Source organism: Salvelinus alpinus, chromosome 28 (genome assembly GCF_045679555.1).
Source record: "Salvelinus alpinus chromosome 28, SLU_Salpinus.1, whole genome shotgun sequence".
In the NCBI taxonomy this organism is placed as follows: Eukaryota; Metazoa; Chordata; class Actinopteri; order Salmoniformes; family Salmonidae; genus Salvelinus; species Salvelinus alpinus.
Window position 1 is genome coordinate 11087057 of NC_092113.1, and position 27929 is coordinate 11114985.

The 27929-nt window shown below is 43.0% G+C and overlaps 1 protein-coding gene across 5 annotated transcripts in view; it reads left to right on the forward strand.

The window, feature by feature from the left end:
• agrn (agrin) overlaps window positions 1-27929 on the forward strand; it is a 280235-nt gene that overhangs the window by 67377 nt on the left and 184929 nt on the right. For 3 of the 5 annotated variants that reach the window (XM_071371598.1, XM_071371601.1, XM_071371603.1), the window contains exon 3: window positions 20182-20202. The exons of the other annotated variants lie outside the window; for them this stretch is intronic. In XM_071371598.1, coding sequence (XP_071227699.1) covers window positions 20182-20202 — 21 coding nt within the window. The remainder of the gene's footprint in view (window positions 1-20181; window positions 20203-27929) is intronic. 5 annotated transcript variants of the gene reach the window in all.

Genomic DNA, 27929 nt, shown 5'->3' on the forward strand with positions numbered 1-27929 from the left:
GTATGTGCGTCTCTTCCTTGCTTCCTCTCTTTCTTTCTCTCTTTTTTCCCCTTCATCTGTGGAATGATAAGAGCAGGTTGGAGAGGTTGTGCCTGCCTGGGCAAAAATGACTGAACGCGGACGGAATTGCGGAATCCAGACATTAAAACGGAATTCAACAATATTCAAAAATGCATTGAACTTAGTAAGGAATTATTGAAAATTAATGAATTAGCCCAAGATTATCATAGGACATGAGTGATTCGTATTTCCCGCAAATTTCTGAAGAGGCAACTAAATTCCACCCTGTCTGTGTATGAGTGTTGATGCTAATGAAAAGTCTTCTGGTTGATGGAAAGGCTTTCCCAAAAACCTTGTCAATTAACTGTTAACTACACAAAGTAGCCTTTGCCTACCTGGAAGAATGATATCATGATTATTTGCGTCAGTCCAGTGGGTATTTGTTTTGCAAACTACCACAGCGTGTGCTACAAAACACCGCTTAACTTCTCTGGGATATGTGGGACGCTAACGTCCCACTTGGCCAAAAGCCAGTAAAAATGCAGAGCGCCAAATTCAAATAAATTACTATAAAAATCAAATTTTCATGAAATCACACATGAAAGACACCAAATTAAAGCTACACTTGTTGTGAATCCAGCCAACATGTCAGAATTCAAATAGTCTTTTCGGCGAAAGCAAACGATGCTATTATCTGAGTTAGCACCATAGTAAAGAAAGAGAGAGAAGCATATTTCAACCCTGCAGGCGCGACACAAAACGCAGAAATAAAAATATAATTCATGCCTTACCTTTGACGAGCTTCTGTTGTTGGCACTCCAATATGTCCCATAAACATCACAAATGTTCCTTTTGTTCGATTAATTCCGTCGATATATATCCAAAATGTCCATTTATTTGGCGCGTTTGATCCAGAAAAACACCGAAACGTGACTACAAAATATCTCAAAAGTTACCTGTAAACTTTGCCAAAACATTTCAAACTACTTTTGTAATACAACTTTAGGTATTTTTTAACTTAATAATCAATAAAATTGAAGACGGGATGATCTGTGTTCAATACAGGATTAAAACAAACTGTAGCTAGCCTTCTGGTCATGCGCCTCTAACAAACAGGACACTTCGAGTGACCCTCAATCAAGATGGCCGTACTTCTTCATTACACAAAAAACCCTCAACCAATTTCTAAAGACTGTTGACATCCAGTGGAAGCGGTAGGAACTGCAAGAAGGTCAATTAGAAATCTGTATTCCCAATGGAAATCCATTGAAAAATGACTTAAATGTAAATGTAAATGTAAAAGAGAGTGACCTCAAAAAATAAAAATCTGAATGGTTTGTCCTCAGGGTTTCGCCTGCTATATAAGTTCTGTTATACTCCCAGACATGATTCAAACAGTTTTAGAAACTTCAGAGTGTTTTCTATCCAAATCTAATAATGATATGCATATCTTATCTTCTGGGGATGAGTAGCTGGCAGTTGAATTCGGGTATGCTTTTCATCCAAACGTGAAAATGCTGCCCCCTATCCTAGAGAAGTTAACAGCAGCTTCTTGTTAGGTGTGCACTGGAATTATATACACCAAAAAAATCTAAATTTCTCAAATTTTTCCCAGACCTCAAGTGATCTTCTGATGCACACTTGTGTGACTGCTTGTGTGACTACTTGCGTGACGGCTTGTGTGACGGATGTGTGTGAAAACGCCGGGAGCCCCTGTGCCTCCTTCCCCAGTGTTGTTGACTCCTGCAGGTATGACTGGTGGTGTGGAAGGTGGGGGTGGTAACATGCCCGTTCACCCAGAATGACTGGCCTGGTTGAAACCAAACAGTCCCTTTTGTCTTATTGAGTCTGAAAGGCCGGCTGCATGGTTGACATTCCTCCTAGACATGGATGACTCCCGATGGAAGTCCGTGTTGCGCTTTTTCCAATGCCGAGGTACTAGCGCTCATTTCTCTCAGCAGTTTGACACGGACTTCAAGGCAGTGCACGTGACAAGCGCACACGTATACACGCACGCATGCACACACACACACACACCCACACATACACACGCAGGCAGCGAGGCAGGTGAGATGTCAGGTAGGAATGACAAGGCTTTTGAGAGGGAAAGACCTTTAGAGAAGTAGAGAAGGGGGTAAAGACATGTGGACACACGTCACAGAGTGGTCTTGTAGTAACCTGTACTGCATTCCTCTCTCTCGGGCACTCGCTGCATTCCCTCCCCACTCCGAACAGGGAAAGACTGCAGAGCAAGGAAAACGGAGTGTCATCCGAAACAGACGTACTTTGTAGAGTTTTGGGAACGTGGCGCAAAAAGTCGGCAAGTGTTATTTGCTATTGATGGCCCTTGTTTTTCTCTCAAACTTTCTTAATGAAAGTTGGTTTTCGTGTTCAGAAATGCATGATTAGTTCCCTATAAGGATCATAACTGTGGATATTCATTGCACCTATATCTCCTATATTCTTTCTCTCATTCTGTCTCTCTTCTCTCCTTTCCCTCTCACTGTACCACACTCTATTCTACTCTGCTGTGTCAGTCTCTGGACATAGGTGGACTGGATTGCCAATCTTGTTTTGTCCCTATGTACCTCTTCCCTGCCTCTCCAACTCCTGCCCCATTCATGTCTGCACACTCCATAAAAACTCACACCCTGTAAAAAGTTGTTTGTTGTGTTCTGTTTTTTTATTACATCCAGGTTCTGCTCCTTGCCTGGTTAGTTAGTCTCATTTTGGGCCAGCTTGAGTTTTACACAGGAGAAACTCCCCCTCTCTCCCCCACTTCTGTGAGAGCTGGGTGTTGCTGCTTTGCTCTGTGCCGCCATGGCGTGCCAACCAGTCAGCCAGACTCTCGGGGTGCTAGAGGGGGACTGTCACCGCCCTGCCCGCTGTTCGGAGCGAGGGGCCTTCCCACTAAGCCCCCTCGTCCCCATGGGAACATAGGTGGCCATTGTTCGCCCCCAGGGGGAGGGAGGGAGGGGGGCTGTCCCGTCTGACGCAAGCTGGAGTGGAACCCAACATTCTGGGGCAGGCAGGCTGACAAGGCCCAGCATGGGGGGAAGTTGGCCCCCTCAACCCCCCCCAATGTGTCACCCCCTTTTACTTGGACACTCTTACTAACACTTGTGGCTGCTTCGCATGATGTATTGTTGTCTCTACCTTTTTGTCCTGTGTGTTGCTACCATGTTGTGTTGTCATATTGTGTTGCACCATGTTGTGTAGTTGCCTTAAGTCTCTCTATATGTAGTGTTGTGGTGTCTCTTTTGTTGTGATGTGTGTTTTGTCCTACATTTTTTTTTTCCCCCCAGCCCCCATTACCACAGGAGGCCTTTTGCCTCTTCGCAGGCCGACATTGTAAATAAGAATTTGTTCTTAATTGATTTGCCTAGTTAAATAAAGGTTATATACAGTTGAAGTCGGAAGTTTACATACACTTAGGTTGGAGTCATTAAAACTTGTTTTTCAACCACTCCACAAATTTATTGTTAACAAACTATAGTTTTGGCAAGTCTGTTAGGACATCTACTTTGTGCATGACAAGTAATTTTTCCAACAATTGATTACAGACTGATTATTTCACTTATAATTCACTGTATCACAATTCCAGTGGGTCAGAAGTTTACATACACTAAGTTGACTGTGCCTTTAAACAGCTTGAAAAATTCCAGAAAATAATGTAATGGCTTTAGAAGCTTCTGATAGGCTAATTGACATCATTTGAGTCAATTGGAGGTGTACCTGTGGATGTATTTCAAGGCCAACCTTCAAACGTAGTGCCTTTTTGCTTGACATCATGGGAAAATGAAAAGAAATCATCCAAGACCTCAGAAATAAAATTGTAGACCTCCACAAGTCTGGAAGGTACCACATTCATCTGTACAAACAATAGTACGCAAGTATAAACACCATGGGACCAAGCAGCCGTCATACCGCTCAGGAAGGAGATGCGTTTTGTCTCCTAGAGATGAACGTACTTGGTGCGAAAGGTGAAAATCAATCCCAGAACAACATCGATGGACATTCATACTTCCAAAGTTGTGGCAAAATTACTTAAGGACAACAAAGTCAAGGTATTGGAGTGGCCATCACTACCTGGCCTGATGACTCCTTGCTGTCCCCAGTCCACCTGGCCGTGCTGCTGCTCCAGTTTCAACTGTTCTGCCTGCGGCTATGGATCCCTGACCTGATCACCGGACATGCTATCTGTCCCAGACCTGCTGTTTTCAACTCTCTAGAGACAGCAGGAGCGGTAGAGATACTCTGAATGATCGGCTATGAAATACCAACTGACATTTACTCTTGAGGTGCTGACCTGTTGCACCCTCGACAATCACTGTGATTATTATTATTTGACTCTGCTGGTCGTATATGAACATTTGAACATCTTGGCCATGTTCTGTTATAATCTCCACCCGGCAGAGCCAGAAGAGGACTGGCCACCCCTCATAGCCTGGTTCCTCTCTAGGTTTTTTCCTAGGTTCTGGCCTTTCTAGGGAGTTTTTCCTAGCCACCGTGCTTCTACATCTGTATTGCTTGCTGTTTGTGGTTTTAGACTGGGTTTCTGTATAGCACTTTGTGACATCAGCTGATGTAAGAAGAGCTTTATAAATACATTTGATTGATTGATCACAAAGCCCTGACCTCAATCTCATAGAAAATTTGTGTGCAGAACTGAAAAAGCGTGTGCGAGCAAGGAGGCCTACATACCTGACTCAGTTACACCAGCTCTGTCAGGAGGAATGGGCCACAATTCACCCAACTTATTGTGGGAAGCTTGTGGAAGGCTATCCAAAACGTTTGACCCAAGTTAAACTATTTATAGGCAAAACTACCAACTACTAATTGAGTGTATGTAAACTACTGACCCGCTGGGAATGTGATGAAAGAAATAAAAGCTGAAAGAAATAATTCTCTCTACTATTATTCTGACATTTTACATTCTTAAAATAAAGTGGTGATCCTAACTTTTTTACTTGGATTAAATGTCAGGAATTGTATAAAACTGAGTTTAAATGTATTGTATGTAAACTTCCGACTTCAACTGTGTATATATATATATATATATATATATATATATATTTATTATTATTATTATCATTAGATATATATTTGTATTATTATAATATTTTTTTACCACATCTTTATACATTTAATTGGTTTTGGTGTGGGGGGTGGGTGGTGGGGTGTGGGTGGTGTTTGTGGATCTTTAGCAGCTTTAGCCCAGTTTCTCAAGTATCAGGCTGGCATTGGGGGATCAGTGACAACCCTGGAATAGGCTGTGCACACTTGTTCAAGATCTGCCATTTTGTTGCAGGAAGTTCAATGAATAGGACTGTTGAAAGTCACTGTTGAAAACACATCTGATGCCCCCCCCCATTATAATTGGTGCAGATTTATTGGACTATTGAAAATGATTATACACAAGCAATAAGCAATAGCCTGCAGCCTTTGATAGCTGATATGATTGGGATGAAGGCAACTCCTCTCTCTCTCTATTCCTCTCTATTTCTCTGTCTTTCTCTTTCTCTGTCTTTCTCTCTTCTCTCTCCTCTCTTTCTCTGTCTTTCTCTCTTCTCTCTCTGTCTTTCTCTCTTCTCTCTCCTCACTTTCTCTCTTTCTCTCTGTCTTTCTCTCTTCTCTCTCTGTCTTTCTCTCTTCTCTCTCCTCTCTTTCTCTGTCTTTCTCTCTTCTCTCTCCTCTCTATTTCTCTGTCTTTCTCTCTTCTCTCTCCTCTCTGTCTTTCTCTCTTCTCTCTCCTCACTTTCTCTGTCTTTCTCTCTTCTCTCTCTGTCTTTCTCTCTTTCTCTGTCTTTCTCTCTTCTCTCTCCTCTCTTTCTCTGTCTTTCTCTCTTCTCTCTCCTCTCTATTTCTCTGTCTTTCTCTCTTCTCTCTCCTCTCTGTCTTTCTCTCTTCACTCTCCTCTCTATTTCTCTGTCTTTCTCTCTCCTCTCTATTTCTCTGTCTTTCTCTCTTCTCTCTATTTCTCTGTCTTTCTCTCGCCCCATCGCTCTTTCGATGGCCTCCTCTCCCTCTCACTCTGAGTCTCAGGGCGTCTGTCTACTATGGGCTTTAAACCCAGCTGGAGGTGTTGTGGGGGAAAAGTCCTGTATGATCGCTGGCCACCCTCCTCCTGAACATCTGCGGGTGGTTAGTGTAGCCGCCAGGAGCTAATGCATGTTAAACAAGTCTGCGGTCGGCAGCACCGTGCGGTCTAGTTTACTATATGACTACCATATTATATATAGCTTGGTTCCAGATCTGTTTGTGCCGTATTGCCAACAATAAGAAGAAAAAGAAAAAAATGAAATATTATTTCAGCTGTATTTGTGTTAGATGGCCACCATCTAGGACTGCTATTGTTGGTTTTCTCCACAATGTGTTGAGAGGTGATTGTGTTGTAGACAGTGTTGGCTTCCGGTAACCTCACTGCAGAACATGGTCGGTACACGGTAGCAAAAAAAATTGCAACAGAAAGCAAAAACAAGCATTTGTTATTGGACTAAAAAATGAGCGTTACATATAATATGACCAAGGACTTTTGACAGACAGGCCCTGATATTAGCTGTCATTATTAGAGGTTGACCGATTAATTAGGTATGGCCGATTAATTAGGGCCGATATCAAGTTTTCATAACAATCGGTAATCGGCATTTTGGACCCCGATTATGGCCGATTACATTGCACTCCACGAGGAGACTGCGTGGCAGGCTGACTACCTGTTATGCGAGTGCAGCAAGGAGCCAAGGTAAATTGCTGGTTAGCATTAAACTTATCTTATAAAAATCAATCAATCTTAACATAATCACTAGTTAACTACACATGGTTGATGATATTACTAGTTTATCTAGCTTGTCCTGCGTTGCAAATAATGAATGCGGTGCCTGTTAATTTATCATCGAATCACAGCCTACTTTGCCAAATGGGTGATGATTTAACAAGCGCATTCGCGAAAAAAGCACTGTTGTTGCACCAATGTACCTAACCATAAACATCAATGCCTTTCTTAAAATCAATACACATGTTTGTTTTTGTTAAAAGAAATTCATGTTAGCAGGCAACATTAACTAGGGAAATTGTGTTACTTCTCTTACGTTCTGTGCAAGCAGAGTCAGGGTATATGCAGCAGTTTGGGCCGCCTGGCTCGTTGCGAACTGTGTGAAGACCATTTCTTCCAAACAAAGACTGTAATTAATTTGCCAGAATTTTACATTATTATGACATAACATTGAAGGTTGTGCAATGTAAGAGCAATATTTAGACTTAGGGATGCCACCCGTTCGATAAAATACGGAACGGTTCCGTATTTCACTGAAAGAATAAACGTTTTGTTTTTGAAATGATAGTTTCCGGATTTGACCATATTAATGACATAAGGCTCGTATTTCTGTGTGTTTATTATATTGTAATTAAGTCTATGATTTGATATTTGATAGAGCAGTCTGACTGAGCGGTGGTAGGCAGCAGCAGGCTCGTAAGCATTCATTCAAACAGCACTTTCCTGCGTTTGCCAGCAGCTCTTCGCTGTGCTTAAAGAATTGCGCTGTTTATGACTTCAAGTCTATCAACTCCCGAGATTAGGCTGGCAATACTATAGTGCCTATAAGAACATCCAATAGTCAAAGGTATATGATATACAAATGGCATAGAGAGAAATAGTCCTATAATTCCTATAATAACTACAAGTTAAAACTTCTTAACTGGGAATATTGAAGACTCATGTTAAAAGGAACCACCAGCTTTCATATGTTCTCATGTTCTGAGCAAGGAACTTAAACGTTAGCTTTCTTACATGGCACATATTGCACTTTTACTTTCTTTTTTTGCATTATTTAAATCAAATTGAACATGTTTCATTATTTATTTGAGACTAAATACATTTTTATTTATGTATTATATTAAGTTAAAATAAAAGTGGCTTTTTTTGGTCCTCCAATAATCCGTATCGGTATCGGCGTTGAAAAATCATTATCGGTCGACCTCCAGTCACTATCCAACCTTTCCACATGCTATATGCAATCCAGTTTTAATGTACACTTTGGTTTTGTGCCTTTTGGGATTTCGGCATCACGCAGATAGTGCTGGCTTCGCCTTGCCTGCACACCTGCTGCCAAAGCCCCTGATTACAGTGCAGGGTACTGGAAATACACACACACACACACACACACACACACACACACACACACACACACACACACACACACACACACACACACACACACACACACACACACACACACACACACAGTACTTGGTGTATAACATCCCAGTTCTCTGTATATGAACCATGCCTGCTCATTTCATTGCTGGTTGTGAAATGAAGTATTTAACATTGTGTGGGTTTTAAAACCCTAGAGAGTTTTATATCATTATGCTTACATAATTATATGATAATAATCAGTGGACTTACTTGTTAGTTCACTTAGTGGAATAACATCTTTGCGTCTTAATGAGCCTGGGTTTCATCATTTCAGGCTGCATGTTAATATTGCTCTATTGGGATATCAACAGGGAGTATAACTTTGGCCAGGGCATTTTTATGAATGTGAAAAACAATACTGGATATTGAATGTAACAATTTAATTGTCATATATAAGTAATAGCAGTAATGTATCAGATTATATGAATAGAAAGTCCTTGTTTGCTTCTTTTGACCAGATAGGCATGCGCAATGTCTTATGTCTGCACACTGAGACAGATGTCAAGCCCTTACCGTCACCATCAACCATTCTTGAGTGGATCAACCATCCAATGTTGTCCGAGAGGACAAATGATAGGCCGGTGCAGAGCGCAAGGCGACAGCCTCCGTTTCGCTCTTTCCTCTCGTGCCATTAGCCGTGTCATTTCTTCCGTGATCTTTTATGAACTCTTCAGTCACCTGTTCTATCGTCGAGCCATGATTAACGACCAACATTTGCACTCCTCATCAGCAAACTGTTCAGCCCACTAATAGAGCGTACGCTGTGCATACGAGTACTGCCGTCATGCTGTGACTTGTCTACCGTCTCTGTGTTTCTGCTGTGCTCAGGCCATAACTTTAGCTGTTGTTTCACAAGGGCCAGGGCTCTCTATTGGTTTCTATGTGGTTCATCGACACAGCAATCGGGCACCTAGACAGCTGGCAGCAAACCATACTACTAAACTTAAGGGTACCTCTATCTCTTGAGTCAAAGGAGAAGCTATTGTGACAGGGAGTGCGCAAGGTTGGAGAATCGGGATGCAGCCACAGACGTCCATCTGGAAGGTATACTGTCAGTCAGGGAGCCAAGTGGATTCTGGCAAAGCTGTAGCGACTAACGAGTCACCCGCGTGCCACCCATCAGGCTAATGTAGCCATGACATGCCATTACCCATAACGCCTTGCACTTGCAAAAGTCCCTCTCTGGGTTAAGAACAGGGTCGGGGAGAGGTTACGGCGGAAGGAGAGGGAGACCGAGGGAGGTGAAGAAATAGAGCCAAAGGAATGGAGAGAAGGAAGGAAAGAGAGAGAGCGAGAGAGAAGGAAGGAAAGAAGAGAAGAGCGGGGGAGAGCGAGCAACACTGGTTCTCTCTTTCCGCATTCTATCCGGTTGAACGATAGCTTACGGAGCTGTAGTGTTCTGATGTCATCTCCTGTTCTCTCATTGTCAGTCAGAACACTGCTTCTGAGGTGACCTTTGAGAGAAGGAGAGAGAGAGAGAGCGAATGAGACGTGCATCTCAGTATCCCTAGACCCCGCATATCACTCCAGTGCACTGTCTCTCTGACTTCCCACGACTGCCACTTTTATTGGGGTGATAGATTATGTCCAAGCTCGCTGGCGGAATATGTTTTGGCTGAAGAGAAGTGGAAGCACGACTCCTTGTGAGGGGTGTGTGTAACAGAGAGAGAGAGAGCGAGAGAGAGGGGGAGAAAGAGTTCCTGTGTGATCGTATGCCATGCCTTTGTACAGGATGTGGGTTTTTACAAGTGTGTGAGTGTTTGTGACGCGCTACATATGACTGTGTGTGTGTGTGTGTCCGTGTCTGCGTCTGCTCGTCTGCGCATACATGTGTGTGTGGCCCTAAGGCTGCCTAATGAAGTCTATTCTATCTTTGGGGAGAGGTGGATGCACTTCATTAACCTAGACACCAGTTGTATCATCTCCCTCCCAGAAAAGAAGAGAAAAGACACAACCTTCATTAACGCCAAGCTAAACTATAGCACACGCCACCTGGGATGAAGATTGATTGCAACCTTTTCAGCTGAGTTTTATCTCGCCCCAACACAAGAGAAACGGAGGGCTGAGGAGAGTGTGTGTGGTGTGTGTGTGTGTGGACAGAGGTGTCACTTTCCTCTTCCAGTCTTCTCATGAATAGAGAGACAATGTAATCACTTTGGGCTGCCTGAAGTTCATGGATATGTATGGGTTCTGAAGGATTGCAGAATTAACTACTGTGACTGGGCCACAAATGGCTGCAAATTGAGCCTGTTCTCGTGTTAATGCATTTATGGTTTGACTAATGTGTTTTGTAAAAAAAAAAAAAAAAAAAGCAACAATAGAAATCTGGATTGATGACGAGAGCCGGGGATGAAATTGAGAGTTTGACAGTGAAATTGTGAGTTTGACAGTGAAATTGCTGTCTAAAAGGTTGAACATAATGTGCACAACTGCACATGGAATGAAAAGTATAATTAATAGACAAAATTGAATAATGCTCGGCTTGGACTTGTACACTGATATTTATTTTCTTGATAGTTCAGTAACTTCTGTCTGACTTTGCCTGTGTGCTCGCACATTTGCTTTGTAAATCTCACGACTGCCGCTTCAATCTCCAGTGTGGCTGATATAGTGATGCACTCTGCCAGTAGGCAGCCATAAATCATATCATAATCTCCTCTGTCAGCTGACTGTCTCTCCTTATTAGCCACACAAGGACTTTACAGTACAGTCGTGGCCAAAAGTTTTGAGAATGACACAAATATTAATTTTCACAAAGTCTGCTGCCTCAGTTTGTATGATGCCAATTTGCATATACTACAGAATGTTATGAAGAGTGATCAGATGAATTGCAATTAATTGCAAAGTCCCTCTTTGTCATGCAAATGAAGTGAATCCCCAAAAAAACATTTACACTGCATTTCAGCCCTGCCACAAAAGGACCAGCTGACATCATGTCAGTGATTCTCTCATTAACACAGGTGTGAGTGTTGACGAGGACAAGGCTGGAGATCACTCTGTCATGGGGATTGAGTTCAAATAACAGACTGGAAGCTTCAAAAGGAGGGTGGTGTTTGGAATCATTGTTCTTCCTCTGTCAACCATGGTTACCTGCAAGGAAACACGTGCCGTCATCATTGCTTTGCACAAAAAGGGCTTCACAGGCAAGGATATTGCTGCCAGTAAGATTGCACCTAAATCAACCATTTATCGGATCATCAAGAACTTCAAGGAGAGCGGTTCAATTATTGTGAAGAAGGCTTCAGGGCGCCCAAGAAAGTCCAGCAAGCGCCAGGACCGTCTCCTAAAGTTGATTCAGCTGCGGGATCGGGGCACCACCAGTACAGAGCTTGCTCAGGTATGGCAGCAGCCAGGTGTGAGTGCATCTGTATGCACAGTGAGACGAAGACTTTTGGAGAATGGCCTGGTGTCAAGAAGGGCAGCAAAGAAGCCACTTCTCTCCAGGAAAAACATCAGGGGCAGACTGATATTCTGCAAAGGTACAGGGATTGGACTGCTGAGGACTGGGGTAAAGTCATTTTCTCGGACGAATCCCCTTTCCGATTGTTTGGGGCATCCGGAAAAAAGCTTGTCCGGAGAAGACAAGGTGAGCGCTACCATCAGTCCTGTGTCATGCCAACTGTAAAACATACTGAGACCATTCATGTGTGGGGTTGCTTCTCAGCCAAGGGAATGGGCTCACGTCCAATTTTGCCTAAGAACACAACCACAAATAAAGAATGGTAACAACACATCCTCCGAGAGCAACTTCTCCCAACCATCCAGGAACAGTTTGGTGACGAACAATGCCTTTTCCAGCATGATGGAGCACCTTGCCATAAGGCAAAAGTAATAACTAAGTGACTCGGGGAACAGAACATCGATATTTTGGGTCCATGGCCAGGAAACTCCCCAGACCCTTATCCCATTGAGAACTTGTGGTCAATCCTCAAGAGGCGGGTGGACAAACAAAAACCCACAAATTCGGACAAACTCCAAGCATTGATTATGCAAGAACGGGCTGCCATCAGTCAGGATGTGGCCCAGAAGTTAATTGACAGCATGCCAGGGCGGATTGCAGAGGTCTTGAAAAAGAAGGGTCAACACTACAAATATTGACTCTTTGCATCAACTTCATGTAATTGTCAATAAAAGCCTTTGACACTTATGAAATGCTTGTATTTATACTTCAGTATTCCATAGTAACATCTGACAAAAATATCTAAAGACACTGAAGCAACAAACTTTGTGGAAATTAATATTTGTGTCATTCTCAAAACCTTTGGCCACGACTGTACTTCTCACTCACTTCTACTCACTCTGTCTTCTATACCGATTGGCCTATGGTGTCTGTCCTCAGTTCCGATTGGCTGAGGTGAAAATGATCCACTCTCCTGATTGGTTCAATGTCTCCCTACTCTGTCCTGTCAGTGGTTCTGCAACTTTCTACGGCAGAGTGAGTTCCTATAAGCTGTACGTCGATGTACCGCTTTGGGCTCAGCTCTGTTTCAACAAGTTGAAATTAACCCAAGTTAACCATTACAACCATCTATCAATCCAACCCTGTGCCAGTTGATGAGGACATATGTGGCTGGATAGTGGTGAGGGTGGGGCTAATGCCAACAAGTGCCGGAGTGGGTAATTTGGGAGGCAGACAACGGTGGTCGTCTTGTCTTCTCCGAGCTCCTCTCCCTCTAGGGACATGCTCGCCGGCCTGCTGATGGATTTATATGCGCTCGTTAATTGGGGAAATTAAAAGCCATTTCCTCTAATAGTGCGTGTTTTAGTGCCAGTTAATGGATGAATCTATTTCTCAAAAGGAGGGTGGGTGTGTTTGATGGTGTAGTGGGTGGGGGGCTATTAACAGAAGACGAATCTTTAGAAGACTAGAATGATAGATTGGGCCGGGGCATATTAGAAGCAGGGGGCAGACTGAGCACTGTGTGATGTCATCGCCGCCACCGCGACTTGACTCATCACTTTATGTATGGCTTCGTTCCCTCAATGACTTTTTGACTTTGAGACTAGGGCCGAATTTAACGGCTCACTTAAATGACTCCGCACATTCAAAGGCATGGTAATTAATGCCTTTAGTCCAGGCTCTGTAGTCTAGTCATGCATTGAACCCAATAGTGAATGTGTTTGGGACTGGTAGGTCTATATTCCCCCCAAGCTTTCAGTAAAAAAGTTAGACAAGCATGGTATGACGTGAGTCTTGCAGGGAGAGCCAGCCTTCTTTAGCCAGGGCTTGGAAGTCTGAACTTTCTAAAGGTGAAATGAGCTCAATTGTAGAGTGGATAGAAGTGCAGTGGATTAAAGATACACACACACACACCTTCAGATTACTGGGTACAGAGTGAAACCCCCTCCGACCTGGAGGGGACGCAGACAGCCATACCGGGCTCCAATCTCTCAGCGGAGCTGGAATCTCAGGAACGTGGGGGGTACCTCCTATTGAACTATTTAACATCAACAGTGGCTGAGCGGGGTGTAAATACACATGCATGGGAGGAACAGGGCTAGATCCCCCCCCCCCCCGATACAGCTCATACCCTATACCTTACCTCCCATAGCCACGATGGCTATATATACACCATCACTTACCATGGAATACCCACCAGAGGATCCTCAGGGGAGGCCAGGGCTACAACCCCCCCAAATGAGTAATCACTCATACATCATATCCAGAGTGACTTACTGGCACAATCATGGTTTAGTGCCTTGCTCAAGGGCACATCAACAGACTTTTCTAGTCGGCTTGGGATCCGAACCATCAACTTTGCGGTTACTGGCCCGCCGTTCTTAACCCTTACACTACCTGCCGCCCTCATACTATCTCCCATTATCTCTCTGATGAGTTGTGAAATGAGCAACTATGTTTTTAGGATTTCTAAAAGCAAGACAAAGTTGCTGAGCGAAAAATGAATTGTTGTATTTAGGTATTCATTTTAGATGCAATATGCGTGTTGTTTTTGATAAAGGAAACTGCTTTTGTTTTGTTGTTAACTGTTATCGGAATCATCTGTAATTACATAGAACAATCACATTTGACAAACTCTGCATAAAATTGCGCTCATTTAATTGAATTGATTAAATTCAGGGGGGTCCTTCTTGGCCCTCCTGTTGCCCTATTCGATGCCTGCGACGATGAGGTATTTAATCTAGTCCCTCACACTAAATTAAACAAGGCAGTCTGGCTCGCAGCGGAGATGAGGAGTTGCACGGCGTGAAATTGCGGCCATTGTTGAAAGGAGGCGGTTTGAGCGAAAGGAATCCTTTTAACATTTCCATCTTCTATCATATAATTATAGGCCCGGATGCCAGATATGCAAATGACGCTCGATACGAGACCTCAATGGCGATCGCCCGAGATTAAGTTTAAACCACCCCCTTCCCCAAAAACAAATGGGACCAGCATGTGAGGGGGGGGGGGGGGGGTTGTGTCTTCATGGGAGGATTCAATCTTCATGGTCCTCACTCCGTTTCTGACAGCAGAACCGAAGCCTTGGAGTTTGAAGATAAGCAACAGCTTTGCGCTTACTTTTTCTTGGCATCCTTTGAGCTACTGTCTCTGGAAGTTCACTGAGGATGAGTACAAAATGAGAATGAGAGAGGAGGTTAACAAGTCACCAAATGAGCCCTTCCTTTCCTCTGGCCCATTTCTCAGCCAGCCCCCCTATTTATTCAAGTGGCTAGAGAAAAGGGGGACAGAGAAGGGTGTGTATACACCTCACAGCTGGAAGCTGGTGGACTTTTTACAACCTTAAAAGTCCCTGGGCTTGTGAGGAAGTGAAATAGCTCCCTCCTTCCCCCCGCCACTGTCTGTCACTGATGACCTGCAGCTTCCAAACAGACCCATGCATGTTTTCAACCTTTATGTCCCCTTTGCTTCAGCGACTGAAAGGCCTCTTTTGTCAGAATCGAAGGAGGACTATTTGTTGCCGATTGTGAGGATGTGTCTCGTCTTACGGGATTCCTGACATTTCTCAAACCGTTTTTTGGGCATTGACTTTTTGCAAACAGGTAAGAGAGAATTGGACAATTGACTTTGATTCTTCAAACAGTATCTGGTGCCAAATCATTAATCGACAGTATTTAAGAAAGTTGTGTTCCTTTTCTTCTCCAATTCCTCAAACCAAGCGCATGCATGGAGAGTTCTCTCCAAACCCAACTACCTAAATGAGCGCTGGACTCTGTTTGAAGTGCTTCCTTAAAGGACCGCACAGACCGCACCGAATGTTGATCTGCCGTTCGTCTGCCGTTTGTTTGGCACAGTGTGTTTTAGGGACCACCTGCTGGTGGACGTCTGCCTTCCGACATTTTCGTGCGGTTTGCACTCGGTTTGGGAATTACGGCCAGCACTCTGTTCAGAGGTGCTAAGTACCCTCGGCCAGCAAATGCTACCGGTGTGTCCGAGCCCTAACAAACTTATTGCCCTCTCCTCAGAGCATGTGCCAATGGGAAAACAGTCTGGTGTGTGAAAAAGAGAGAGTGGGTCACATTTGTTCTTCTCCTCCCCTTAAGTCCTTCCTTCTTGGTCTGAATTCCTCTCGAGGGAGCACAGTATGCTGGGGCTCTTTTGGGAGACGACAGGAGTCACACAGCTGAGCCTCGGTCACAAAGAGGGGATACGCACACGCACACACACGCACACACACACCCCAAGTCGATGAGCACTGTTGTGCTCTCTGGTAATGCACCACTGGTGTTTGAAGGCTTCCCTTTCAGAACCCTGTGACTTTTACAGAACACATATGGGCCATTCACCCATAAGGAAATATAATGTTCTTTGAATTGTTAAAAACCTGACCAGAACTCTGTACTATGAACTGAAACAATATATGAGGTTTCTCTTGAAAAATGTTGATTTTCTTCTCTAAGTGGTCCATTAATTGTGGAATGACACAGTGTGTCTAGCCAGTGTGTGGGTGGAACAGCCCAATAACCTTTTCAGAGGCTAGAGGGGAAGGGGGGGGGGGTCCGTCTGCCAGCACCTCTGTGCTCTCCTGTCCACAGTCACGCTCAGTCACGCACACACAAACAAACACACACACTGGACGGACAGACCTCTCTCAGGGTACATGTAGTAGACTAGTAGATGAGGGATCCAGAGCACTGGTGTAGACTAGAGGATGTTAGTATGGTCTGATCAGACAAGGTGAATTCAAGACTCCATATTCTTGTGCGTAGACAACTGTATTAGAAGTCTCTTGTTGGCTGGTTGTAATTGAGTCAACAAGTAACTGAATGAGAGATTGAGTGAACATGTGTGAATAAATTACTAAATTACTGTGTGTGCGTGGATGCTCACGCTCATGTGTGTGTGAGGGAGTCCTGTGACAGACCACATCCCTCTCTCTCTCTCTCTCTCTCTCTCTCTCTCTCTCTCTCTCTCTCTCTCTCTCTCTCTCTCTCTCTCTCTCTCTCTCTCTCTCTCTCTCTCTCTCTCTCTCTCTCTCTCTCTCTCTCTCTCTCTCTCTCTCTCCCTGCCTGACTCACCCTTCATGAATCATTTAAAGCAGCAGCAGCAGCACTTTGAAGCAAACGAACCCACCCTCCTTCCCCCTAATCACATTAGCCTAAGTGATCTGGGAAAGCCAGGCCTAGCCCCACAGCCACCGATATACATGCTCCTTCTCTCCATATATATCACCCCTTAAGACCTCTAAGCCTCCCACTCTGAATAATAGGCCATTTCCCCCCGTCCATAAAGCCAGGTCTGGAATAATGAAGGATCAAGGGGAGTAAGGGGACATAGGACAGGAGAGAAAGGGGACCTGTGGAAAGAGGGTGGGAGCGAGTACACCACTAAAACCAATGCTAGGACAAAACAGGGTCTTATTCGTTAGGGCACTCCGTAGTAACACGGAAACAAGCGTTTTTTTTTTATGGTACCTCCCCGTTTCAGCCCTTTCTCTTCCGTTTCGCGCCAAAGTGAATACAATCCACATACAGACTTAAAGGACAGTGCAAGATACCCCACATCGATCTTGGCATGGTTATAATAACACAAAGGGAGCCAGAGTGGGAATGTCTGTGTGTCACAGTGACTCAGACGACACGGGTATCTTCCTGGTTAGCATGGCGGTGTTCTGGCATGTTAATAATACATAGGAGGAGTGGTGTGGTTCCTGGTTCCCCACACTCTGTTTTTCCACCGGTTATACTTCCCCACCAGGAGGCCATGTTTTATGGATGAGCTCCGATGCACCGCGGCAGTTCCCGGTCGCTCTCGATCTGCATCAGGGAGCTAGGCGAGCAGGCAGACTGACATTTGTGTGTATGTGTGTGTGTGTGTGTGTGTGTGTGTGTGTGTGTGTGTGTGTGTGTGTGTGTGTGTGTGTGTGTGTGTGTGTGTGTGTGTGTGTGTGTGTGTGTGTGTGTGTGTGTGTGTGTGTGTGTGGCCAGGTGCGCCACCCACATAATTTGAGTGCTCCATCGCCTATGCATGTGGAAGCCAGGCAATTTGATTACCACGTCCTTGTCCTCTCTATAGGAGAAATGGGCTTTGTCAGCAGTCAGACTACTGTGTTATGGGTTAGTTCATGGCTCTATTGGTTTCATGTTTTGCATCACTATAGCTTACAGCTTGGTTTTCAGACTAATTTGAGACTCTTTTATTCTCAATTCAGATATATATATATTCCTATTCTCAAACTTTGACACGAAAACAGGAACTCTCATTTCCATTGATGACACGGGGTTGTCGACTTGTAAAGGGTGCATTTATGCTTGTCCATCACCCCCATACTGCTCTTCCTGCCTCTCCCTGTCACTCTGTCACTCAATCCGACCCATACTCATCCGCCCCTTTTCATTCCTCTCTCTTTCAGTGTCTAAAATGGTGCCTATGTTCTTCTAACCAGTACTAACCGATTGTTCTGCAATTCCTGCATTTCTATCCATTTTGCCATGGGGTTTTATATTGTGTATTTATTTACTGTATTCTCCACATAGCTCATTCTAATATTTATACTACTGAACATTGCATTTTATTTACACTGTTCATTTATGTATATACTGGATTTTTGACATAACTCACTCTAATAGATCTACTGCTGAACATATCATTGTTAGTATATCTACTGCTGAACATATCATTGTTAGTATATCTACTGCTGAACATATCATTGTTAGTATATCTACTGCTGAACATATCATTGTTAGTATATCTACTGCTGAACATATCATTCTTAGTATATCTACTGCTGAACATATCATTCTTAGTATATCTACTGCTGAACATATCATTCTTAGTATATCTACTGGTGAACATATCATTCTTAGTATATATACTGCTGAACATATCATTCTTAGTATATCTACTGCTGAACATATCATTCTTAGTATATCTACTGCTGAACATATCATTGTTAGTATATCTACTGCTGAACATATCATTGTTAGTATATCTACTGGTGAACATATCATTCTTAGTATATCTACTGCTGAACATATCATTCTTGGTATATCTACTGCTGAACATATCATTGTTAGTATATCTACTGCTGAACATATCATTGTTAGTATATCTACTGCTGAACATATCATTCTTAGTATATCTGCTGCTGAACATATCATTCTTAGTATATCTACTGCTGAACATATCATTCTTAGTATATCTACTGGTGAACATATCATTCTTGGTATATCTACTGCTGAACATATCATTGTTAGTATATCTACTGCTGAACATATCATTCTTAGTATATCTACTGCTGAACATATCATTCTTAGTATATCTACTGCTGAACATATCATTGTTAGTATATCTACTGCTGAACATATCATTGTTAGTATATCTACTGCTGAACATATCATTGTTAGTATATCTACTGCTGAACATATCATTCTTAGTATATCTACTGCTGAACATATCATTCTTAGTATATCTACTGGTGAACATATCATTCTTAGTATATCTACTGCTGAACATATCATTCTTAGTATATCTGCTGCTGAACATATCATTCTTAGTATATCTACTGCTGAACATATCATTCTTAGTATATCTACTGCTGAACATATCATTCTTGGTATATCTACTGCTGAACATATCATTCTTAGTATAACTACTGCTGAACATATCATTCTTAGTATATCTACTGGTGAACATATCATTCTTAGTATATCTGCTGCTGAACATATCATTCTTAGTATATCTGCTGCTGAACATATCATTCTTAGTATATATACTGCTGAACATATCATTCTTAGTATATCTACTGCTGAACATATCATTCTTAGTATATCTACTGCTGAACATATCATTCTTAGTATATCTACTGCTGAACATATCATTTTTGGTATATCTACTGGTGAACATATCATTCTTAGTATATCTACTGCTGAACATATCATTCTTAGTATATCTACTGCTGAACATATCATTCTTAGTATATCTACTGCTGAACATATCATTGTTAGTATATCTACTGCTGAACATATCATTGTTAGTATATCTACTGCTGAACATATCATTCTTAGTATATCTACTGGTGAACATATCATTCTTAGTATATCTGCTGCTGAACATATCATTCTTAGTATATCTACTGCTGAACATATCATTCTTAGTATATCTACTGCTGAACATATCATTCTTGGTATATCTACTGCTGAACATATCCTTCTTAGTATATCTACTGCTGAACATATCATTCTTAGTATATCTACTGCTGAACATATCATTCTTGGTATATCTACTGCTGAACATATCCTTCTTAGTATATCTACTGTAAATTCATCTGGTGTATATACGTATAGATTGCATTTGGACTACTGTTACAGTGCTATTTGGATTCGTTCCGACATTTGTCTTGTTGTTTATTTTAATTTTCATGTAGATTATTGGTGTACTTGTTTGACATTTTACTGTATTGTTATGAGCTAGTAACATAAAGATTTCGCTGCACCCGCTATAACATCTGCTGAACTGTGTTCGCGACCAATACACTTTGATTTGATTTGTGTCGTTTGTCTTCTCTTTCCACTTTTGCCTTCTGAAGACCATAGAATGGTCAATGCAGGTAAGCACTGCTTTTGCTAACATTCTCTACCAGCTACTATCCTCTTCCCTGAAAGGTGACATTTGCTCCTATGAATTCCCTCTTCATAATTCATTATAAGCATGTGAGCTATTCATAATTCACAACACACCAACCATACCATTTTCCAGGAACAGAAAAAAACTGTACGGGCATTTTAGTGTGGCGTCGTCTCGTAATAGCATGGAATAGGCATATCTTAACAAGACATTCAGATGATTTCCCTGGAAAGACATGATCATCTCCTCTGCCCTATATTTCTCAATCATATCCCTAGTTCCCTTATGGAAGAAATTGCTAGTTTCATCAAAGGTGGGCCATGTGAAAAGGCAGCATAAGAAGTGGCCCTGTCTTTGTTATGCTGATGAATGAGGACCCAAAAGCGACGTAATAGTAACAGAGTCTTTATTCCAGTATTAAACAAAAAATGATTCTCCTGGATATAATCAATGGTAATCCAAAACAGGAAACTGAAATCCTCTCGTCAATAGAGAGGAACGCCTGGAGACGCGACCACAGACTGCAGGTCGCTTCGGGAAGGCACTGGCCGTAGCTGACATAGACACCTGCTCACACGCAGCATCTGAAGAAGGCAAAGAACACGACAGGGCGAAACAAGGACACAGGAACAGCAAACATCAAACAAGAATCCGACAAGGACAGGAGCGGAAAACAGAGGAAGAAATAGGGACTCTAATCAGAGGGCAAAACAGGGGACAGGTGTGAAAGAGTAAATGAGGTCGTAGGGAGAATGAGAAACAGCTGGGAGCAGGAACGGAACGATAGAGAGAGAGAAAGAGAAAGAACCTAATAAGACCAGCAGAGGGAAGCACAGGGACAAGACATGATCAAAGACAAAACATGACAGTCTTTCCTTATAAAGTGGTCTCTTTTAATGGGCCAGTGCCTAATTGAAAATGACCATTAATGAGTGTGTGAAAAGATCAATGCTTTTCTCCATACACACAATCTGCCATTGAAGCCCCGCCAGGAGTGCTGTGAAAAGATGTAGAGCCCCCTTCAGTGAGCTCCTCGTCGCGCTAACTATCAGCCCTGCTTTGCCCAACAGGAATGCATTTTTTCAGCCTGGGAGAGTCAAGGAATGGACAAAAGGATGGCGGGAAGTCATGGGAGGGACGGGAGAAAGGGGGACCTGTGAGAGGGAAGTTAGTGTGCGTGTCTGTATGGCTCTGTGCATGCGGGCGGACTGGAAGCAATGCAATAAAAACACAACCCAGTTTGACCATTTGAAGTTGAATCTGAGTTTAAATAGATGCAGCACAGATACAATTTTCTTGTGGGTTCCTGCCTCCCGGACAGGCGTCAAGTACGGTCTCCTCCTTCCTATTTCTCCTCATGTCAATCAACTATAATAACCTCATTGTTAGGTGTTAGGAATACCAAGTTAACCCTCTTAAAGTGTTAATGCAATATGTCCCATTGGGATAAGTGGGATCATGCAGTGTTTTGGAGCACTCGGAGTAGCCAGGCAAATAGAAAAAGTAGCCAGCCAGGATCCCCCAGGCCGGGTTAAATACTTGTTTTGCTATTTTAGTGGCCTCCGTCACATTCCAATGCCTTGATTCCATCCTTAATATGCAGCCAAATTATTAAATACTTTATTGAGTTTACCTCCCAGATTGGAAAAATTAAGTTGTGGTATTTTACAATTAAAATCACTGAACAATACACATCAGTGTATTGTTAGTTTTGGGGGATATTGTCTAGATCAGGACTATTTAAGTAAGACAAGCAACCTTTTTTAAAACATTTAGCCTATCTTGAGAGAAAAGTATTTTACTGCAAAATATAAATTGCCACAAGTATGTTTGTTCTTTAAATGATGTGTTTTATTGAAACAGAAATGAAGTAAATTGCATCTTGAAAACATCTTGAAAATGTCAAATCAAACAAACTGTGTGATGGACACAATTTATTTTCACAATTTATTTTCTCTCATGTTATTCAATTGTTACTGTGCACCTGCTCGTCGAACAGCTCATTCCAAAATCACGGGCCTTTAATATGGAGTTGGTCCCCCCTTTGCTACTATAACAGCCTAGACCTTTCTGGGAAGGCTTTCCACTAGATGTTGGAACATTGCTGCAGGGACTTGCTTCCATTCAGCCACAAAAGCAGTGAGGTCGGGCACTGATGTTAGGCTATTAGGCCTGGCTCGCAGTCGGCGTTCCAATTCATCCCAAAGATGTTCGATGGAGTTGAGGTCAGGGCTCTGCAGGCCAGTCAAGTTCTTCCACACCGATCTCGACAAACCATTTCTGTATGGATCTCGCTTTGTGCATGGGGGCATTGTCATGCTGAAACAGGAAAGCGCCTTCCCCAAATTATTGCCACAAAGTTGGAAGCACAGAATCATCTAGAATGCTATTGTGTTGTAGCAGTAAGATTTCCCTTCACTGGAACTAAGGGGCCATGGAAACCCATTTCATGAAGCTCCCGACAAACAGTTATTGTGCTGACATTGCTTCCAGAGGCAGTTTGGAACTCGGTAATGAGTGTTGCAACCGAGGACAGACGATTTTTACTCGCTACGCGCTTCAGCCATCCTGTTCTGTGAACTTGTGTGGCCTACCACTTCGCGGCTGAGCAGTTGTTGCTGCTTGACGTTTCCACTTCACAATAACAGCACATACAGTTGACCGGGGCAGCTGTAGCAGGGCAGAAATTTGACGAACTGAGTTGTTGGAAAAGTGGCATCCTATGACGGTGCCACATTGAAAGTCAATGAGCTCTTCAGTAAGGCCATTCTACTGCCAATGTTTGTCTATGGAGATTGCATGACTGTGTGCTTGATTTTATACATCTGTCAACAACGGGTGTGGCTGAAATAGCCGAATTCACTAATTTGAAGGGGTGTCGACATACTTTTGTATATATAGTGTAGCTCAAATGTGCAAGTGCTTTTAGAATTTTGATGGACACGTCTTCTTATGGAAATATGTGTCTCAAATAAACAGAACAGATGCTCAATTAAGTTCTGGGTCCATAAGTGATAAGAGAAGAGACAGAACGACATCAGTTAAATCAGTGAACACTCTCTTTGAATTGCAGTATGTAATTTATTCAAAAAAGCACTTGTTTAACCGCTGACCCACAGATTTCTTTTTAAATGATCTTGTAAGAGTCTGCTGACTTCCACAGGCTTCAAGCTTTATTTTTTAAGAGGAATTTTCTCATCTACTGTAATACAGGTATGATTGAAGAATGCAGCTGGTGTTAATCATGGGCTTTGCTACACAGAAAGCAGCAGTTGACTACTCCATTCTCGACACTTTGATTAAATCAGTAGATCTAGATCATTATCTTTGAAAATACAATATAAGTATCATTATCTTTTATAACAATTTAATCTGTTTTATTTTAGCATATTTTAGACCAGAGTGAGGCTCCACTAGCCTACCTATTATGGCTGCAGTGAGGAGGATTCACAATTTATCTGCAGATAATCGCCAAAAAGCCTACCGGTATGCAAATTCGGGAGCCACACGAACGGCTCTCTTGCAGATGCGATTCGGTCAGCTACAACACTCATATCAAAAATATACTGAACAGAAGTATAAGCATAACATGTAAAGTGTTGTTCTCATGTTTTATTAGTTGTTTTATTAGCTGGAATAAAAGATTCCAGAAATGTGTCATACTCACACCAAAAAAGTATTTTGCTAAATTTTTGTGCACAAATTTGCTTACATCCATGTTAGCGAGCAACTCTCATTTGCCAAGATAATCCAGGTGTGGCATATCAAGAAGCTGATTAAACAGCATGATCATTACACCTTGTGCTGGGGACAATAAAAGGCCACTCTAAAATGTGCTGACTGCAGGAATGCCCACCAGAGCTGTTGCCACCTTTAACGTCATTTTAGAGAATTTGGCAGTATGTCCATCCGGCCTCACAACCGCAGACCACATGTAATCACACCAGCCCAGGACCTCAACAGCCGGCTTCTTCACCTGCAGGATGGTCTGAGGGGGTGGGGTGGGGATGCTGAGGAGCATTTCTGCTTATAATAAAGCCCTTTTGTGGGGAAAACTCATTCTGACTGGCAAACCTGGCTCCCCAGTGGGTGGGCCTATGCCCTCCCAGGCCCACCCGTGGCTGCGCCCCTTCCCAGTCATGTGAAATCCATAGATTAGGGCCTAATGAATTTATTTCAATTGACTGATTTCCTCATATGAACTGTAACTCAGTAAAATCTTTGAAATTGTTGCATGTTGCGTTTATATTTTTGTTCACTATATAAACAAGCTCTTTAGTTTAATTATCCGATGTCATACCATAGACATATAACTACGTTGTATGATTTATGAATGGCAAAGATATGAGATTGACTTTATTCAGTCAGTTCTACACCTTTTAATTAACTAGTTAAGCTTGCTGTTCGTCAATCAAAGCACAGTTAGCCTATGCGCCATCACTTGAGTGCATATGAAAGACGCGAAAGACAATAAATGAATGTGCTAGATACAATAAACTATGTGGATTTCGCCTCATCATTACCACATTATATGCCATGTACAAATTGACTCACATAGATGATGAAGGAGCATAATGCTCTCTCCCTCCGTGTAAAGACATGTAAAGACTCCGTGCAACCACAGCGTACACCACACACACACACACACAGGAACCGGGAGGCAGCAGACTGTCAAACCAGCAGTTTCCCTGTAATTACTCACTTTGTGATTGACAGGCACCTGTTCTATCGATAGATCGCTAGAAGATGCATATCATTCATTCTAGCGGGAGAGGGCTCATGGGTTTTTTTCCGACTTGAGGATTGTAAAAAAGTAGCCAATTAAAGTGGAAAAAATACCCGCCTGGAAATGATTGTGTAACCAGCTGTATAGCCGACAGCCGGCGCTAGTGGAAAACACTGATCTTGGCTCTCTTGCCATGCGTGTATGTGTGTGTATTGGAATGCAACACAGTCCCCATTCTCTCAAGATTCAGTACGCTGGGCCTGAAGAACATGTTGTCTTGGAGTCGCTTTTATTCCTATTGGAGGACGAGAGTGAAAATACTCAATTCCTTTCCACTACAACGGCAGACAGCAATGACATTAACATGGTGACGTATTGGACTCCCCTTTACATTTCCACTTTCTCATCCCCTGCCTCCATGTCGGTCATCTTCTCCTTGGAGGCTTTGGCCCATTTCTGTCCATTGTAGTAGTCTCTGGTCACAGAAAACTGCTTTGTTTTTTTTGGGACCTGCTTTGTGAAGTGGACCTCTCTATTCTCTTCACTCAATGCCTTAGTCCAGTGGTTGATATAACATTAATAGAGCCTTAATATAACATTGTGGTATCAACAGCATGGGTCTGCTGGCTGACAGACTGCATTGTCCTGATACCCCATGTTTCCCCAGCTAAGCCCATTCACTAAACCCAAGTAATTTAGCTATTTCAAAGGCACACCATTAAAAATGCACTCTCACTGACGGTGAGATTGCATGTTTTAAGCAGGGGGAGAAAGGGCCTACTATGTTTTCAGCCCGAGAAACAAAATGTAGAGCAATGTGAAAGCTCTCGTTCCTCTCGTCCGCTCCAGCGATCCTTCCATCTGTGGGCCAAAACTCCATTAATAGCTTTTTAATGTGACTTTCAAACATGGGAGAATGCAATTAATTTGGCAGCTGCTTTTTGTTGTTGTACTGATTTGCTTTGTCCACGAGCCACAACACAGCTTAACTTAGCCACTGGACAAGTTAAGCTCCGCTTTCAGGTCCACAAGCAGGACAGATTTTTTACTTGTACCCCCCCCAAAAAAAGGTCTGTAACACTATAAAAAAAATATATGTATATACACTGCTCAAAAAAATAAAGGGAACACTAAAATAACACATCCTAGATCCGAATGAATGAAATATTCTTATTAAATACTTTTTTCTTTACATAGTTGAATGTGCTGACAACAAAATCACACAAAAATTATCAATGGAAATCAAATTTATCAACCCATGGAGGTCTGGATTTGGAGTCACACTCAAAATTAAAGTGGAAAACCACACTACAGGCTGATCCAACTTTGATGTAATGTCCTTAAAACAAGTCAAAATGAGGCTCAGTAGTGTGTGTGGCCTCCACGTGCCTGTATGACCTCCCTACAACGCCTGGGCATGCTCCTGATGAGGTGGCGGATGGTCTCCTGAGGGATCTCCTCCCAGACCTGGACTAAAGCATCCGCCAACTCCTGGACAGTCTGTGGTGCAACGTGGCGTTGGTGGATGGAGCGAGACATGATGTCCCAGATGTGCTCAATTGGATTCAGGTCTGGGGAACGGGCGGGCCAGTCCATAGCATCAATGCCTTCCTCTTGCAGGAACTGCTGACACACTCCAGCCACATGAGGTCTAGCATTGTCTTGCATTAGGAGGAACCCAGGGCCAACCGCACCAGCATATGGTCTCACAAGGGGTCTGAGGATCTCATCTCGGTACCTAATGGCAGTCAGGCTACCTCTGGCGAGCACATGGAGGGCTGTGCGGCCCCCCAAAGAAATGCCACCCCACACCATGACTGACCCACCGCCAAACCGGTTATGCTGGAGGATGTTGCAGGCAGCAGAACGTTCTCCACGGCGTCTCCAGACTCTGTCACGTCTGTCACATGTGCTCAGTGTGAACCTGCTTTCATCTGTGAAGAGCACAGGGCGCCAGTGGCGAATTTGCCAATCTTGGTGTTCTCTGGCAAATGCCAAATGTCCTGCACGGTGTTGGGCTGTAAGCACAACCCCCACCTGTGGACGTCGGGCCCTCATACCACCCTCATGGAGTCTGTTTCTGACCGTTTGAGCAGACACATGCACATTTGTGGCCTGCTGGAGGTCATTTTGCAGGGCTCTGGCAGTGCTCCTCCTGCTCCTCCTTGCACAAAGGCGGAGGTAGCGGTCCTGCTGCTGGTTTGTTGCACTCCTACGGCCTCCTCCACGTCTCCTGATGTACTGGCCTGTCTCCTGGTAGCGCCTCCATGCTCTGGACACTACGCTGACAGACACAGCAAACCTTCTTGCCAAAGCTCGCATTGATGTGCCATCCTGGGTGAGCTGCACTACCTGAGCCACGTGTGTGGGTTGTAGACTCCGTCTTGCTAATTGCCTATAATTTCCACCTGTTGTCTATTCCATTTGCACAACAGCATGTGAAATGTATTGTCAATCAGTGTTGCTTCCTAAGTGGACAGTTTGATTTCACAGAAGTGTGATTGACTTGGAGTTACATTGTGTTGTTTAAGTGTTCCCTTTATTTTTTTGAGCAGTGTATATATATATATATATTTAAAAAATTATGTTTTATTGTCACATACACCGGATAGGTGCAGTGAAATGTGTTGTTTTACAGGGCCAAGGAACAACTTTACAAAATAAAATCCATTACTATCTTTTTTACCTTAGAGAATCAGACAAAAATGTAGGCTACACTCTGCCTATTGGCTTCTTTGCATATTCTCACTGCGCCTTTAAGGCTCTCCTGGAGGATGGTTGGCTAAATATTGTGATCGTTCAAAACAGACTCTGGGAATGTTGTGGGATGCCAAATTCCAAATTCATACGACCACTGCACATTATATATATATATTTTAAAGCAATGAGTCTGATGCAACAGATCAGACAGTTTAGCTTAAAATGCTGATAAAGTTGTATTTCTTCATATTATAAGCTCAACAATGTGCACATGGCTGTAGGCT